The following is a 17,472-nucleotide window of genomic DNA, read 5'->3' as shown; positions in this document are numbered from 1 at the left end:
AATTTCCTGAATTACTAGTAGCCACTTTTGTAAGACTCTGGATTTAGAACTAAATACATAGGGAAGGGAATTCAGCTTGTCAATTTCGGTCACACTCAGTCTGAGAAGCATGCTTTCTGGAGGTTGATCAGATGTCATCCTCAATTACTGTGCATAGCAAACCCACAAGCTATACATACTAAGACTAAAAACAACCCCCCATACTGGTGATCCATTTTTGCTTAGCTATTATTTAAATATGATACTGGCAAACTGCTGCCTGTTATTTATATTGCTACTGAACAGTCTATAAAGATGTTTTACATCTTCTTCCTTAAAAGCTGGTGGTATTTGAAATGCAATTTAAGGAGTGGAGATAATGGGAATTGCAAGTCAATGAAAGTAATAGTTCTGTCTATCAACATTCCATTTAGTGTCAGTTCAGTACTTAGCTTTGGCCATGATGCTTGCCCAGCCGGGTGTCAGTCCAGTGTGGTTCTAATGCATTTTATTTAGATTTCATATAAAAATATGATCAGCTCAGGTAGATTTCTGAGCAGTGCATCAATATTAATTTGATATTTTTATTTTATTCTATTGTCTAGACTTCTGTCCTCTCCCCAAATAGCGCTTGAAAAAAATTAAAATCCGTCCACTTCTCTCACTGAGTAGCAAGCTTATAGGTTTTATGCTATAGCTGTCGTACTTGTCACCTGGAACTATTTAAGGTCTATCAAACTAGTTACCAACCCTGCTTCCAACAGGTCTGTAAATGCTACCTGAGAGATTTTTTTTAATGAAACCAGCTGGTCCCTAAGCGACGCTAACTCGGTTTCCGCTGGGCTCCAACCTTAGAGAGAGGTGAAGGACATCGGGGGAAATACTTGGGGTGAAGACTTCTTGTAGAATAAAGATGACCCCTGTCAGGAATGTAGGAGCTGGAATGTTGGAGTTGGCGTGCTAGCATTCGGGGAGACCGTTTGGATTTGATTGGCGATGCTGGTGTGAAGGGAAGGAAGGAATCCTCAGACAAAGGAAATGGAAGGCACCATAAACGAGGCCGTCCCTGTGTCTGTGTGCGCCCTGCACCCAGTTCGGGGCCCCTCTGCCGCTGGTGGTGAACACCAGGGCCAGAGTAGGCGGGCAACTGGCCGGCCGCAGAGTGTGTGCATCCTCTTGGCTCGCTTGGGGCATGTATGGAGAGCGGTCCTGAGCCTGGAGCGCCCTAGCCTCACGTCGCAGCCTCACTGTGTCCTGACTCTGCAGCCCGAGCGAGGCCCCCGATTCCCGGCACAGCGAGTGCTAGGCTCCCCGGCCGAGGCTTGGGGAGCGGTTAGCGGTGGCGGTGGCGGCAAGTGCAGGCGTGCGGGGCTGGCAGGAGACAGGCTGGGAGGCAGGTCTTTCACACTTCCAGAGAGGCTGGCCTGGATTCCTGGGAAAGGCCCGGGAGGCAGCCTGTAGGGTCCAGGCTAATGCAATTAGGGGAATATTTCTTCCAGAAACCAAGAGGGTCTATTATTCTGCCCTGCCACCACGCTTTCTCCATCCACACTTTCACATCATTATCAGTGAGTGGGAATCAGAGAGACTCGGGTGACAGGGCAGACCAAAGTGTGTGTGTGTGTGTGTGTGTGTACGGACATCAGCTGTTCTCACCTTTAATACAGCAGAGAGCCTGGAAGAAAAGCAAAATCCTATTGTAGCACCATGCAAAGCCATGTTTCTCTCTCTCTCTCTCTCGCTCTCGCTCTCGCTCTCGCTCTCTGTCTCTCTCTCTCTCTCTCTCTCTCTCACACACACACACACACACACACCATGGAATCATCAATGTTGTCTGCACAGTTTACAAAAAGTAACTGGGGGGTGGCTTGACCTCCTGCTGCATGGGGGCACAACAGACATCTTGGAGCCCTTCTATGTTTTAAGGGGGAAGGGGAGGTTTTTATGCCAGTGTTTCCACCGGGTTACCTCCTGTGCAATCACCCACACCAGATTCCTGCAGGAAATGCGTTTGAACTGGGAGAGGAGATTAATGGATAGATGTGCTAATTCTTCTTCATTTCCTCACTTTGAAAAAGAATGGCTTAGGGAAAGAGATGGAAGGCAGCGGGAGGGGGAGCCGGGCGGTTTCAGCTGTGTGCTGTAATGAGACCGAGGGGCAATGAGGCAGAGAGGAGAGGGCGGTACTCCAGACATCAGCTGTTTTCACCTCTCCTGCACGGGTAAACCGATGGGGTCGCCTCGGAGAGAAGCAAAATGGGAGAGGGGCACCACGTAAGACCATACAGGAGCAAGAACAATGTTGGAGAGCGACCCAGGGGTGTGCGCATCCCAGATTCTCTCAAATGTGCACTCTGCCAGCTCCTATCTTTCCCCAGCCCCCGACTCTCCAGCCGCATGCCCAGGGCTGATAAGGGAACGCTCCAGCCTGGGAGATAAGCTCCGTATTGACTTCTGCCCCCTCTACTTTCCCCAGTGCCTCCCTTTATCTTGTTTTACCAAAGCCGTCCACAAGAGTCTATCTCATCCCCAGGCTTCAGACAGGTGTCCAGTACATAGCAGATAGATACCTGGTATCAGATGCTATTTCCATAATTGTCAATTTTCCAGAATTTTTGCTGCTAAGCAAATCAGACAGGTCAAAGAATTCTAATCAGATATTTATAATTGCATTTTAAATATCATCCTCAGGAGTCTGTGGGTAGAGGGAGTTTTAGAGAAATCCAGAGGTGAAGTAGAGAAGCTTTGTTAATGGGTTGATCGTCTGTTGAATCCATCTTCATGTGTCTTATTGATGAGATACTGATGTTGACTGTATGCAGCTTCATTACAAATCAGCTATGAGGCTGCTCTGTTGTTGATGATCAAATATTTAGGAAGAGAAGAATTCACAGGAACTGGCTTTGTCCGTGCCTTCTTTAGGCACTCATCACCTTTTGAATCCAGGGCAGATCCACTCAGCACAGTGTCCTATTTTCTCATTTTTGCCCTGTCTTTGTAATCATCAGCCATTTGTCACTGATATTATTATGAATGTTGGCATGCCTGGCGGATGTCATGTTGTGACTGATTCCCGGAGCAACTCAACAAAAAAGAATTCTTAGCAGCATGCCTGTGAACAAAACTAACCTGTCTTTGCATTGCTTTGGGTCAACAAAAGCATTTGAGTTTGCAAAAAAAAAAAAAGAACAAACTAGTGTCCAGATTACAAAACCACATTGCATTTTTTTTAATGTGTTTCAAGGAAGATTTTAAAGTGTGTCTTAAGAGAAATCAAAGCTCACAATAATCTCTGGTTGTGATGCTCTGTGTGAGTGTGTGTGTGTGGAGCACACGTACGTGTGTGCATTTTTATTTCTGAACACAGGTTTCCTATTACTGAAGGATCATCCAAGATTCTTCAGTTAGAGAAATCATGCTTGAGAGGCATTTATTGGATGCATTTTATTGGATGCAATTCTGATTCTGGTATTTCATTTTATTCAGGGCATCCCAGATATTTCAATCAACTTTCCACTGGCTTGGATATGGTTGGATTAGCAGCAGACTGGCTGACATCAACAGCCAACACTAACATGTAAGTGGCTAATGTGTTTCTGTGTGATCTAGATCATCATAAATGAGATTTCATAGATTTTCTTGTATGAAAATCTATTTTTATTCAGTCCCTCCTAAAATAGAGTTACCGATTTCCAAAGCATGGATGTTCAACCCCACTTAATAGAAAATAATTCTGATACATCTTTTATGCAAACTACAGAAAAAATCTTTCAAAAAGGGGGACTTCTTTAGCAGTTTGGAGTGATAATTATGTATGATGTGAAAGAGAAATATGACTGAATGTTCTTTTTCAAATAGCATTAATGTGTCTCCTTATTTATTCAATAGGATAAACCTCCCTGGTGGGTTATGCCAATAACTGAAGCTCTTGACTTTAGAAATCTAGAAAAATGAGCAAAGCTTTTGGAAGATCTTTTGCAAATAAGTTTCTCTCAGCTTAATGTTATGGTCACTGTCATCATCAAATCCGAAAACTTAAAATTTGAGAAAGGAACTAGTCCTGTGACTATTGTCGTGAGGATGAGATATTTCTCCGAGTTACACGCATAAAAGAAAGCCATTTCTGTATTTCAGGTTCACCTATGAAATCGCTCCTGTATTTGTGCTTCTGGAATATGTCACGCTAAAGAAAATGAGAGAAATCATTGGCTGGCCAGGGGGCTCTGGCGACGGGATATTTTCTCCTGGTATATGATATTTTAACCTTTGTGTTTCTTCCTTGTGACATGCCTTGTGAACCCAAGAGTGGTTAAATATCTCATCTGTATTTCAGATTAAGTTCAATAGGCTGTGTGTTGATCAAAAGAGTGAGTCTGATAAGTGCACGGGACCGTGGAGCAGGCCTCCAAGCTAACTACGCCGTGCTTGAACACTAGCTATTTCTGTTCAGAAAGAGCACAGTCAGAGGTGGGATTTACCCAGCATTTCTGCAGGATGTGTGGATAATGTGGAACAGAGGAGTAAAGATCCCTAAGAAGGGAATTTACTCTCGGATGCTCTTCCCAGAACTAGGGAAAGGAAAAGGAGAGTTTCATTTCATAAAACATTAGCTGTTCAAGGATGCATGACCAGCCAGATCTGTAGCATGTAGGTACCATTCTAGTCTATGAAATAACAAGGCAGGGAGCTGACTTAGACTGATTTCAAGGAGGCAAGAGAGTGCCCTCCGGAGAGCATGTCTTAGAGTAAAAATAAAAGAGGCTGGTTATTTGGTCAGGAAATCATCATGTCGTTCAGTCTTACCCATTCTGTCTTTTACTGCCAGCCACAGCACTCTGAGCCCCACGACTGACACCTCTTTCCAGCCCAGAGAATCAACCTGCTTCCAAAAGCCATGCCCTTGGTTCATGGTCTGTGTGTGACCTTGGCTTGATGTAGAGAAGGAAAAGGAGTCAGGAAAGTAGTGGGGAGAGTCACTGACCTGTGGGAAACAGACCTGGCCTGCAGACCTGACCTCGTGGGTGGAGAGTCACTGACCTGTGGGAAACAGACCTGGCCTGCAGACCTGACCTCGTGGGTGGTAGCCAGGGCAGGGGATCCTTAGGACACAGAGACAGCCCCACCAGAGAGGCCAACAGCACGTCTGCTACCGTGACAGGCCCCGCAAAGGCCTGGGCATGATCTCTCTTCAGCAGTTCTGCAGAGACAAATGGAGAATCAGAGAAGGGAGACAGATAGGAACACGCGGCAAGAAGCCATGGTGAACAAGCAACGGTGGCCCCCCAGCCAGGGCATCAGTGAAACATGTTTTCCTACAAGCCCAGACCTGCTATTTTATTTTATGTTTTTGATTATGAAGCATAGTTTTTTTAGGTGCCGAAGGGAAAAAAAGCGTTAGTGAAATGAAAGGGAAAAAATCAGCTTTTTTCTAAAAAAAAAAATCAAACACCAGCTGTGATGGATTTAAGCTAGCCTCTGTTTGCTTTGGGAGCTTGGTACTTGGTTTGATTTTGGAAACCCGGTTGCTGTTGAGAGCACTTTGCCATTCTGGCCTGAACCTGACGCTTTGAAGGTGGTTTTTCTGAGGGACTTAGGTAGGGCCAGGAGCAGCATCACTTCCGCCTTTATTCTGCCTCTCTTTGGGGTTAGATGTAGACTTGAGCTGTCCCTGACATGGACAGAGAGCAACCTGGGATCCAATTTAATCATACCCAGGATCCAATGTACAATGATCCTGGTACCCAGGATCCAATTTAATGGTACCCAGGAGCAGGGAGAGAACAGCTGGACCTGTTGGCCCAGAACATCTGACTGGTTTGACTATGAGCCAGGCCTCATTAACATGGGTGGGGCTAGGAACCTACACAATCCAGAAAACATACACCCTGGGGAAAGAATCCACTGTGGCAGTTGGGCTTGGCTAAGTATGGATTTAGGGCTTGCTCCCTACACCTTCATGTCTGACGGGGAGTTAGCAAGTGGAGAGGACTTAACTTTGAACTTGGTGTTCCTTCCTTGGGGCCTAAAGGCCTCCGTGTCCTCACCCCAAGATGGAAGCCATAGATGTCACACTGGAGTGTAGGCTAGGCGCTGCCAGGTGTTGGGGGCAGCAGAGAACCTGTTTCTGCTCTGCTTCTTGCAAGGCATCATGGAAGAGAGACGGCTCAGAGCCTCCTATCCTGCTAATGGATGCGTTACCAGGTAGCATTTAGCCTTGCTCCTGGGCCTGGGTTCTTACAGTGTCAGAGGAAGGAACGGGGCAAACCACACACCTTGTGTGCCTGAGATCTATCTAAAAGGCCCACCCCTGGAGCTAAAAGTGAAGAGGATTCTGTGGCTGGAACTCACAGCTCTGCTCAGTTTGCCTTGCTCCTCCATCTCGGACACTCAGAGACTCCTTCCCCAGAGGCACGGGAGCTCCCCAGCTTGCTTAGCTTTTAGCTGGAGGCTCAGTGAGTTGCAAAACGAGGAGTGGGAGGGCAGGGCGGGAGGCTTGGTGGATCACTGCACCAGAAAGAGCTTTCTTTGTATGCAGGAGGCGACTTCAGTAAGTTCAAGGAAAATTGCATGAAAAAGATACATTAGTCTTGATAATTGAAAATTGAAAGAAAAGATATGGTTTGGTGCAAACAAAAGTTCCAAAATCCGTATGTAAGAGAGGTTTTTGGAAAGTTCATGCAATGAAAAGATTATGCATGGCTTTCAAGAAAAAAAAAAAATCCTGCACTGGAATAAGCGTCACTTTTAGTTGCCTTTTTTTCCATGCAATGAAGTACCCTCACTATCTACTCCTTTCTCATCACCTCTTCTCCCTTCCCCAGCATCTTTGAGAAGAACCAGAGCTGCAGTGCTCCACCAGGGGCTATTTTGTCACTACCTCCCCCTAGGCACATCGGGCAATGTCTGCAGATGGTTTTGGTTATTGTAACTGGGGAAGGGAGGGTGCTGCTGGCGTCTGATGGGCACAGACCATACTGCCAATACAGATCATACTACTAACACCAATACTGCCACACACCCTGCAGTACTCAGGACAGCCCTCACCCCAGAATCCTGTGACCCAAATGTCAATCAGTACCAAGCCCAAGAACCCAGGAGCTACAGTGAGGGTTCCTTTAAAAGCTGACACCCTCTCCAGCATCTTACAGTCAGCCTTCGAGTCAGGGTATCTGCTCGGAGCATGCCTGACCTGGATTCTACGTGCCCCGTGTCTCTGGGGTCTGGAAAGGTAGGAACTGCCCTCATTTTGACTGAGGAAGGAGCCAGGGCCTGGGTGCTGAGTGCTCCATGCCAGCCAGCCTGCCTGCGCCAGAGCCCAGGGCATGTGAGGCAAAGGGCCCTGCCCTCCTGCCCCTCAGCCACCAACAGAGAAGGCAAATGAAGCACCCACATTGTGGCAGGGCTGGGGGTGTCTCCCCTTGATGGGAGAGGAGAGTAGTCCCTCACCCTGCTGTGTGGTTTCACCCCTCTGAGCCAGCATGCCCATTTGCACTCCCTACAGTCTGTCTTTATCCTGGATAGCAAAAATCCTAAATTTGCCAACAACCCCAGGGGGAAAGCTGACTTTCCTTGCTTGTCAAGTGAGATCCTGAGTATAAGCTAAGGATCTGACCACATGAAACCCCTGACAATCTTAGGGATGACACAGGAGACGGAATTCAATACAGACCGAAGACTTTCTTAGCTGTGACTGTTCCTACAATTATGCAATAAGATCCTGCTAACTCAATTATATTCCACAATGTTTTTGTGATGGAAGAACTGGGGGCAAGGCAGTGAATAAATAGATGGGTATCTGTCCTATGTTCTCTAAGAATAATTTTCTAAAATATTTTATTTATTTGAGAGGTAGAGTTACAGACAGTGAGAGGGAGAGATAGAGAGAGAGGTCCCCTATCCGCTGGTTCACTCCCTAGATGGCTGCAAAGGCTGGAGCTGAGCCGATCCGAAGCCAGGAGCCAGGAGCTTCTTCCGGGTCTCCCACGCAGGTGCAGGGGCCCAAGCACTTGGGCCATCTTCCACTGCTTTCCCAGGCCATAGCAGAAAGCTGGATTGGAAGAGGAGCAGCCAGGACTCAAACCAGTGCCTATATGGGATGCCGGCACTGCAAGCAGAAGATTAACCTACTGTGCCACTGCGCCGACCCCTCTAAGAATTATAGCTCAGCGGCAGCACATGTGTGTCAGTCTGAACACGAGGTACTGCTCGATCTGAAATGAAGAGAAGTTACTGCTCTCTGACAGGGTAAAAGTAGGATTCGACAGGCCTCTTGCAGAATGGTTGCACTCACAAGCAGAAGGAAGGCAAAAGGTTCTCTTCAGAGGGCTCCCAGCAAGGCCAGAATCAAGCATGGTTCTCCTTGGCGACACAGGTGGGCTGTGGGAGGGTGGCCTGGGTCCTGTGGTGAGGCCCAAAGTGCCTTCTCCGAGTCTGAGGGTTCAGCTCAAAGTACAGCCCCCGTGTCCTCATAGGACTCTGGGTGAGTGGGGATAAGGAATGCTGCCTTCCTGTGCAATGGTGTTGACAGTCACCTGCTGCGGTAACCGGGTGTCGCTGTGCCCTGTAGGTGGCGCCATATCTAACATGTACGCCATGCTGATCGCGCGCTTTAAGATGTTCCCGGAAGTCAAGGAGAAAGGAATGGCTGCCGTCCCCAGGCTCATCGCCTTCACGTCGGAGCATGTAGGTGCTTCTGTTCTGTACGAGTTCAAGGTCGTATTCTGCAAAACCTGCATTGAAGGAATAATGGCTGGGAGTGTTTTAACTCCAGGGGTTCTCTTTCCCAAAGATGCTTGTTGGGCAACAATGAGGAGTGAAGACAGCTGAGTGGGATATTGGGGTGTCCTCCTTGTCTCTCTGAAATTCAGGAAAACCCGCAAGTAGAAAGCAGAATGGTTTACCTCTAGCTCCTGTAACCCTGTGCTTCTATATAATGCTGTGTGTTGGGGGCAAGGGGGAGGCAAGAAGCTACGGTGACTGTGGATTCCCTTGAACCGTCCATGTGTGCCTTTGTCATCAGAACTCCAGAGTATCTTGTCGATGCAGACTTTCTGTTTAAAACCACAATCAGCTGATCAGATAGACAGTCTGCGCTCCAGGGCCTTGAACCATTTGACATTCACTTTTGGCTGATTCAGCCAGAGGTTTTATTACCATAAAGAAATAGCAGAGCAGTGTTTTCTGTCTGATCCCTGGTGCACCAGACCTGTCTCAGCCAAGCCCAGGCTCCTGCCTACCCCCCCGCTTGCTGGCTGGGCACAGGCTGATAGCTCCAGTCTTCCTTATTCAATACTGCAGCCTAGAACTTCATGCTAACTTCCATGGCCTTCCTCATGTCCCTCCTACTGGCACGCAGGCATGGAAAAACATGGCCCATCCTGTTCACGTGAGTTAAGCTAACTGGTATGAGCCTGCCGGGCCACCAGCTTTCCCTGATGCACCAGGGGGAACAGCAAACAAGCACCCAGCCACACTGCAGCTGTGGGCCACCTCCTGGTTCCGATCCCCAATCCGCCGCCCTGAGATTCATAAGCTGCTCCTTCGTGACCGCAGGCTCAGAGAAGCTTAGAGTCTGGGAAATGTCTCAGAGAAGAGCGAGGTATTTGCTGGTGACTGTGGATATGAGAGACAGGGAAGATAGTGATCTAGCGGACCTGGAAGGAGACATGAGTTGAGAAGAAGCAGGGAGCCATGGTGGGGTTGCCCATAGAACTTCACTTTTTCCATGTGGGGCGTGTGAGCGGGTGCCTTCCCAACAGAGAACCACAGGGCAAGCTGAGGCTGGAAACCAGGGCTGCAGTGCAGGATCAGTGGCCCTGGCCATGGAATTCAAGGAAGCTGGTGATTATCTGCTAATAGATTACCTTGAGCATCTTGTTGTCAGTCCTGCTTTGAGGTTGTGTTATTTTTTTAAATCTCTTTCCTCAATTGATAGAGGTCAAATTTTCAAGGATGACCACAGCCTGAAAACAACACGAGCTCAGTAACTTAAAGTTATCGAAGTCAGACATCGAAAATGGGAAACAGGGCTCTGTTCCTCCCAGAGGCTGCTGGGAAGAACCCATTTCCTTACCTTCCCCAGCTTTGAGAGGCTAACTACGTTTCTTCATCCATGATCTCCTTTCTTCACCTTCAAAACCAGCAACACCTCATCATCAAACTCAGCCTATCCCCGTCCCTCTTTCTTTCTCCGCCCCTTGCTTCTGTCACCATATCTCCTTCTCGGCTCTGCCTCTCCTTCCTCCTTGTTACAAGAACTCTGTGATCCCATTGGATCCACTCTAAAATGATCCAGGGTCACCTCCCCTCTAAATTTAATCTCATCTGCAAATCCCCTTCTGTTATGTAGAGTAATCTATGCGTGGTGTAAGAGATAAGGAGCTGGATGTCTCCACACAGAGGGCTCTATCCAGATGACCATACTCAGTATTCCATCAGGAGATGACTTTCACTTCTCAGCTTCCCCAGGGGGTAGAAACACATGATGTGATTGTTCTTCTCAATTACTATCTCCCCAAAGTGGATCTAGACCCCTAAATGGTCAAATGTCACTGTATTTGCAACCTCAGAGAGTTCAGCTGATCTTCTGTTGGGCATCTTTAGCTTTTGTTCACGAGCTGAGTCCATACACTGAGGTTGGTCCAGAAGAGGCAGCTGCCCTGTGTCCCCTGCCAGGCATCTCTGGTTTCTGCATCTGTTTCTCAGCCTTGGCTTCTACATCAATTGACTCAGCCTGGCCCAGAAAGCTCAGGCCACGTGGTCTAAGAATTTTCACTCCTTGCCCCTGATACTATAAACTTGATATCTGTGTCTTCATTTCTAAGAGAAAGAAAGCAATTTGTCTATGCAATGACCTCATTCCCATGTCTCTATCCATGCATATAATTGTGAATGATTGCTTGAATTATGAACCTTTCCTAAAATACCAATGGCTTCTAACTAAATAGGCTTATCATTTTTGGCAGATGAACTGTTTTTCTACTGTGTGAGACCATTTCAAAAAATTCATGGAAAAATGCAATTAAAAGATCAGCTTAGTCAAGTGCAGAGTATTTTTGAAATCTTTGCATAGTTTTTTCATAATACACATTTTCAATGAAATTTTTGAAGACCCTTAAAATGCGTGGATTTCAAACATTTTTTAAGCATTTCACATTGTTTAATACTATTTTCCACAAACTTTTTGAAGTATGCTCATATATGTTTATTTGCTTCTCACAGCAACTTTGTGGGGCAAGTAGAGCAGATGTTATTATCGACATTTTTATTTTAATTTTTATTTATTTATTTGAAAGGCAGAGAGGCAGAGACAGAGAGAGACAGACAGACAGTTAGCTCTTTCATCTACTGGATCACTCCCCAAATGCCTGCAACAGCCAGGACTGGGCCAGGTCAAAGCCAGGAGCCTAGAACTCCATCTAAGTTGCCCACATTGGGACAGATGCCCAACTACTTGAGCCAAGGTACACATTAGCAGGAAGCTGGATCAGAAGTGGAGGAACCAGGTCTCAAAGCTGGCTTTCTGATAGAGGAGGCACACGTCCCAAGTAGCAGCTTAACCACTATGCTAAACACTGGCCCCTCTTATCAAGATTTTGAAAATGAAGAGGCTGAAGTTAGCTAGGGAGATAGATCCAGGACCAAACCTGGTTTCCTGGTTCCCAGTCCAACCAATGAATTGGGGCCAACAGCACTGTAGAAGCCAAATTTAAAATTCTGCAACAAAGTCTTGTATGCAACACACACCAAATGCCATAATATTTTAAACCTTCTGTAATAAAATTTCGTCATAAGCTTTTTTTCTTAATGTGAAGGTGATGCAAAATTTTTACTCCTTCCTCCCATGAAAAGCCCCTCTCTGCTCTCTCACAAGACTGGGCTGGAGACCTTTAGGTTCACTTAAAGCTCAAATGTCTCCTTGAATACTTGGCCCAAACCATTCGGGACAGTGAGTTCTTGAATGTGGGTCTTGCCCATGAAGGTCCATGTTCAGGCCGGCGCCGTGGCTTAACAGGCTAATCCTCCGCCTTGCGGCGCCGGCACACCGGGTTCTAGTCCCGGTTGGGGCGCCGGATTCTATCCCGGTTGCCCCTCTTCCAGGCCAGCTCTCTGCTATGGCCCGGGAAGGCAGTGGAGGATGGCCCAGGTCCTTGGGCCCTGCACCCGCATGGGAGACCAGGAGAAGCACCTGGCTCCTGGCTTCGGATCAGCAAGATGCGCCAGCTGCAATGGCCATTGGAGGGTGAACCAGCGGCAAAAAGGAAGACCTTTCTCTCTGTCTCTCTCTCTCATTATCCACTCTGCCTGTCAAAAAAAAAAAAAAAAAAAAATGAAGGTCCAGGTTCAGAGGTGACAGAACCCCTGTCTCCAGTTCCTTCTGCACTCCATCTAGACGTAGGCTGTTGTATTCAACTCACCGTTGAGTGTGGGTCCTTCTGGTGTCAAGTGGGTCTGTGTATTCCCCTGGCCTGTTGGGATTTCACAGTCCTTCCCCTCCACCAGCACCACAAACAGACCTCCACAAGCTGGAGACACAGCCAATCACTTCTCAGAAGCCTTTCTCCAGGCTGAACCATTTCAGTCCTTGCATTGTTTCCTTTGTCGTTCCTTGACCCACAGGAAAGGGACTGGAGGAAGAGCTTCTGCCTGGATCCATGAGGAGAGGGGAAGCCCGTGGCAGCAGGGGCAGGGGCAGAAGCTGCTTCTGGTGCTGTCTTTGAGAGATTTCCAAAGCCCGTGACTTTGAGAGCCTTGTAGGGTATTCACCTCAGTACCTGGGACCTAGGAGGTGCCACCTACCTGTCAGATAACTTTAAACACCAGTGCCATAGATGACGAAGCCAAGCCCAGAAGTAGGGATGTTTCACTCGAGATTTCACAGCCACTCAATGGCAGAGCCAGGTCTACGGCCTCAGTTTCTCCTCCAAGCCAGGCTCTGCTCCTTCAGTTACAGGACCGGATGACTGCTCTCAGCCGGTCTATTCTACGTTCACTGGCTGCATTTTTCTTTTTTTAAGATTTACTTATTTATTTGAGAGGTAGAATTATAGACAGAGAATGGGAAAGACAGAGAGAAAGGTCTTCCATACACTGGTTCACTCCCCAGTGGCCAGAGCCATGCTGATCTAAAGCTAGGAGCCAGGAGCTTCCTCCAGGTCTCCCACTTGGGTGCAGGGGTCCAAGCACTGGTGCCATCCTCCACTGCTTTCCCAGGCCATAGCAAAGAGCTTGATGGGAAGAGGAGCAGCTGGGACACAAACTGATGTCCATATGGGATTGCCGGCACCATAGGCAGAAGCTTAACCCACTACGCCACAGCACCAGCCCCAGGCAGCATTTTTCACAAATCCCATTTTCCCCGGGTTGGTTACTCCAGTGCGAATGTAACTTCTTGATGGCCTGAACCAGGTCGATCTCCTGTCCTTTCTTGTGTGCTGACAGCTCGGTTTGGAACTTGGCACGTGGAGAGCCACAGTGATGGAAGTGACTTAGACCCTCTCTGTCATCCTCCACAGCCCACCACACGCTTAGCAAGGGAGGAGCCAACTTTTGCTTTCTGTTTGAATCTTTGCTCTCTTTCACCCAAACCGTTTGCTGCTTTTCTGGCCACCAAGCCAGACTAGAACTTTCCCTAGCTATAAGAAGAGTCAGCCATTAATTTTTTTATGTTTGGTCAAGTCAATTGGTCTCTCTTGTAAAATCGAATAGGACTGAATTAATTGAACCAGGAGTGCAGTGAAGAGCATTAGAAGTACATAAGTCCCGGGGTTGAAATTAGATGGCATTTAACCCACGTAAAGAATCTGAAGAATATCCCCCCACCCAATATGGAATCGCAGGATCTCAGAATTGGAAGAGAGCTTTAAGATCACTGGGTTCAGCACTCATCCTGTGCTCAAATATCACCACCTTCCCCAGTTCTTCAGTGGTAGAATGACTTGGCAAAGGAGCCAATGTCATGGCTGGCATCCCATATAGGATCACCAGTTCTAGTCCTGGCTGCTCTACTTCCAATCCAGCTCCCTGCTATTGTGCCTTGGAAGGCAGCAGGTGATGGCCAAAGTATTTGGGCCCCTGCCACCCATGTGATAGACCCAGATGGAGTTCCTGGCTCCCATCTTTGGCCTGGCCCAGACCCAGCCATTGCAGCCATTTGAGGAGTGAACCAGTGGATGGAAGATCTCTCTCTCTGTGTGTCTCTCTGTCTCTCTCCCTCTCTCTCTGTCTCTCTGTCTCTCTCTCTCTCTCTGCCTTTCAAATAATAAATAGATACTAAAAAACAAAAGAAAAGAAAGACTTAGAGTTTTAGGTCCTTTCTTGAAAGTAAGCTTACAGGAAAGCCATGACCCCAGCCCAGTCATTCACATCTCTGAATCCTTTGGGCTCTGAATCCTTTGAACGCCTAAACCCTGAGCCTAATTCCAAATTCTCCTCTTGCCTCCAGCGAGACAAGCTCTTCCAGAAATAGCTTCTGGGAACCGCATAATCTCATCTAGGAAAAGTACCCCTCGTGATGAGACAGAGGGACGTTTGAGGCAGATCACCCTAGCTCACTCACTCCCGCCTCCCACCAAGCCCAGCTTCTGTCCACACACCCCGTGTCCTGCCAAGGCCCTGCCCGGTCTAGCCCTGTGTGTCATAGTTGCTTTAGAAAGGTGCTTTTAACAGATCATTATTTGAAAGTGTTTCAATTCCAAAATCAAATCTGCTTTAAGAACAAAACACAGTGGCGTGGGTAGCTTGGGAAAAAGTGGCTCTCATTCACAGAAATTTACCCTGCAGGATGCCAGGCATGAAGAGACTGGATAGACTTTTTTAAAAAATAAGATTTCCTTATTTAATTATTTCAAAGGCAGAATGAGAGAGAGTGATAGATCATCCATCTTTTGGCTCACTCCCCAAGAAGCCTGCAACAGTTGGGGCTGAGCCATGCTGAAGCCTAGAGCTAGGAGCTACATCCAAGTCTCCCAAGGTTGTGGTGGGGATTACTTGGGTCATTATCCGCTGCCTCCCAGGTGAATTAGCAGATCTTAATTGGAAACAAAGGAGCTGGACTTGACCCCAGACACTCCAATATGTGATGCAGATGTCCCAAGCATCAGCTTAGCCTGCTGTGTCATAACACCCTCCCCAGGACAGACTTATTTTCATCAGATTGGTAGATAAAGTCTACAAGCTTTGGAACTGACTAGAGATGGAGACACGCCCTGCAGATGGTATCATATAGGCAGGAGGAGGGGAGAATCAGAAGGGGTACACCTGTGTGGGCACCTGTGAGTGCCAGGTGGTCCATAGACACTTCACACACAATGTCTACACTTCTCCCACCAATTCTGCCAAAAGAGGGGTTTATCATTGCGACTCAGCAATGACTCGGAACAAGAAAGGAACTCTCCTCAATCTGTCTTCTAAGCAGGTGTCACACGCAGCCTTCAGGGTGCTTCATCCCTTTGCCCATTCTCATTCATTCTGCTCAGGATCCCCCGGTCATGTAAATAATTGTTGTCCATTGAGTGCTCCCAAGGACTGGGTACATGCTCAGTACCGAGGTTCGCCTTTGTCACCAAACACCATCCTTGGATCTCTCTTCCTGGGAAACGGAATCCTGCCCTCCACCTTTCCTGTCTTTCCACATGTGCTTAGCCACAGTGGGGTGACTTTAAACTGCTAGGATGGAGGTGGTGTGCAGAGGGAGGCCAGTCACCTTGGAATCACACAGAGCCGCACAAACCAGCGCCCGCGGGCCCCTGCCCTGCAAATCTCCATCCTTAGAAATCAATGAGGCGGTCTCACAGAGCATGGACATGAATCAGACATTGTAGAAAACAGCATGTTCTTCCAGGCCTGTGGGTGACCAGAAGCAAGAAGAGGGGTGTCAGCCTTCCCATGGCAGCTGGAGCTGCTATTTCCTGCAAATAGGAGGGTTCAGAGGAGGCAAACCCATGTGGGAAGGGAAGGGACCAAAGAAACTTGTTTTCCTCAGGGCCTTGCACACACATAGGCTAATTGCTAACTTCCTACCTAACACTTTGTTCATTATAGGATTTCCATAAACTTCAAAAGTTTTTAAAATTGTTTATTTGAAACACACACGCACACACACACAGATCGATCTTCCATCCACTGGTTCAGTTTCCAAATGCCCACATCAGCCAAGGCTGGGCCAGGATGAATCTAGGAGCCAGGAGTTCCTTGTGAGTCTCCCACATGAGTGTCAGGTATCAAATACTTGAGTCATCATCACTGTGCTTTAGCAGGTAGCTGGATCAGAAGCAGAAATGGAACTTGAACCCAGGCACAGTAAAATGGGATGCAGCTGTCCCAAACCGCAACTTAACCACTGTGCCAAACGCCTCTCCCCAGGAACTTTTCGAAGATCCTTTGTATGTGGGTTTCAGATTCTTTTGCAATGCGAACTTAGCTTTTAAATCCATTCTCTACAAAACCTCCTGTTATTCTCAATGGAAATACTATTTGGTCTTAAATAAGCACTAGATTTTGTCAAGGGTCCCTTGTTAGTTTTCCCAAATCGGAGACAGGGAGAGAGATGTGCCCATCCACTCATTCCTCATTCATTATATGGACAAATGACAGATTGCCAAGAGCCTTGATTACATTGGGGAATTCTTGTGGCTTCCAATTTTTGTTCATGGCTTTGCCTTCTGAGCCACCCAGAGCAATCTGTCCCTGTCCCGGCCTTGGCACGGCCCTTGAGATAGGAAGCCCATGCCTGCCACACGTTGCTAATGCCCTCTGCTCGTAGCCAAACCGGCTCTGAGTTCTGAGACACCTGCTTGCCAGGCTTCCAAGCTTCCGGGGTATTCCTCGTCTCTGGTTCATCAACAAGTGGTTCTCTTACTCTGGTGCCAAGTGGTAAAATGATCCTCCACAGTGTCTCCCCAGCACAGAGAGAGAGAGAGCCCATTTAAGCTGGCCTCCTGTTTCTTCCTCCTTAGGGAATGTTTCTCAATATCCTTCCTCTCCGTGGCTCCCCCTTGACTTGTGGTTATCATTTTTGCTATTCTCCTGCTCCCTCTCCTGAATGTATAAGCAGCTTCAATGTTCACTCTCTAATTTTCTTCTGCATGCCTCATCTCACCTTTGTTCCCCATCTTTAAGCTTTCTATCTGGGTTTGTGTTTTGCTTTCAATGGGAGGCATTGGGTAGAGTGATCAGGTAGCCTGGGTAATTGTTCCTCATTTAAGAATCCCTATTCTTTCTCATTAAATCCGGACAAGAATGTGTCCTCTCTTGGACCAGGTGCACCCGATCTCTTTCTTAGCCCCAATTTGCCATTTCGCAGTTTGCTGCTCTAAGCTGAATCACCAAGGGGCAGGATTTGCATAGCTCATGCGGGCTCAGTGAGGGCAGCTGGCTGCCCTGTTCTGTGCCTTCCTGGCTTTGAGCTTTGAGGGGCGCCTTCTCTTCAGGGTCACCCTGGGCGCTGCCAGACATGAAAAAGAGAACACTTTGTTTTATTTACATTTTTAAAAT

The 17,472-nt window shown here is 47.6% G+C and overlaps 1 protein-coding gene across 1 annotated transcript in view; it reads left to right on the top strand.

Annotated features, from left to right (window-relative positions):
• GAD2 (glutamate decarboxylase 2) overlaps nucleotides 1-17,472 on the top strand; it is an 88,273-nt gene that overhangs the window by 3,103 nt on the left and 67,698 nt on the right. The window contains exons 5-7 of the mRNA XM_062211467.1: nucleotides 3,466-3,556; nucleotides 4,114-4,226; nucleotides 8,546-8,661. Coding sequence (XP_062067451.1) covers nucleotides 3,466-3,556; nucleotides 4,114-4,226; nucleotides 8,546-8,661 — 320 coding nt within the window. The remainder of the gene's footprint in view (nucleotides 1-3,465; nucleotides 3,557-4,113; nucleotides 4,227-8,545; nucleotides 8,662-17,472) is intronic.

Source organism: Lepus europaeus, chromosome 14 (assembly GCF_033115175.1).
Source record: "Lepus europaeus isolate LE1 chromosome 14, mLepTim1.pri, whole genome shotgun sequence".
NCBI classification, from domain to species: Eukaryota; Metazoa; Chordata; class Mammalia; order Lagomorpha; family Leporidae; genus Lepus; species Lepus europaeus.
The sequence above is the reverse complement of the archived record's forward strand: the minus strand, read 5'-3'. Positions and strand labels throughout refer to the sequence as shown.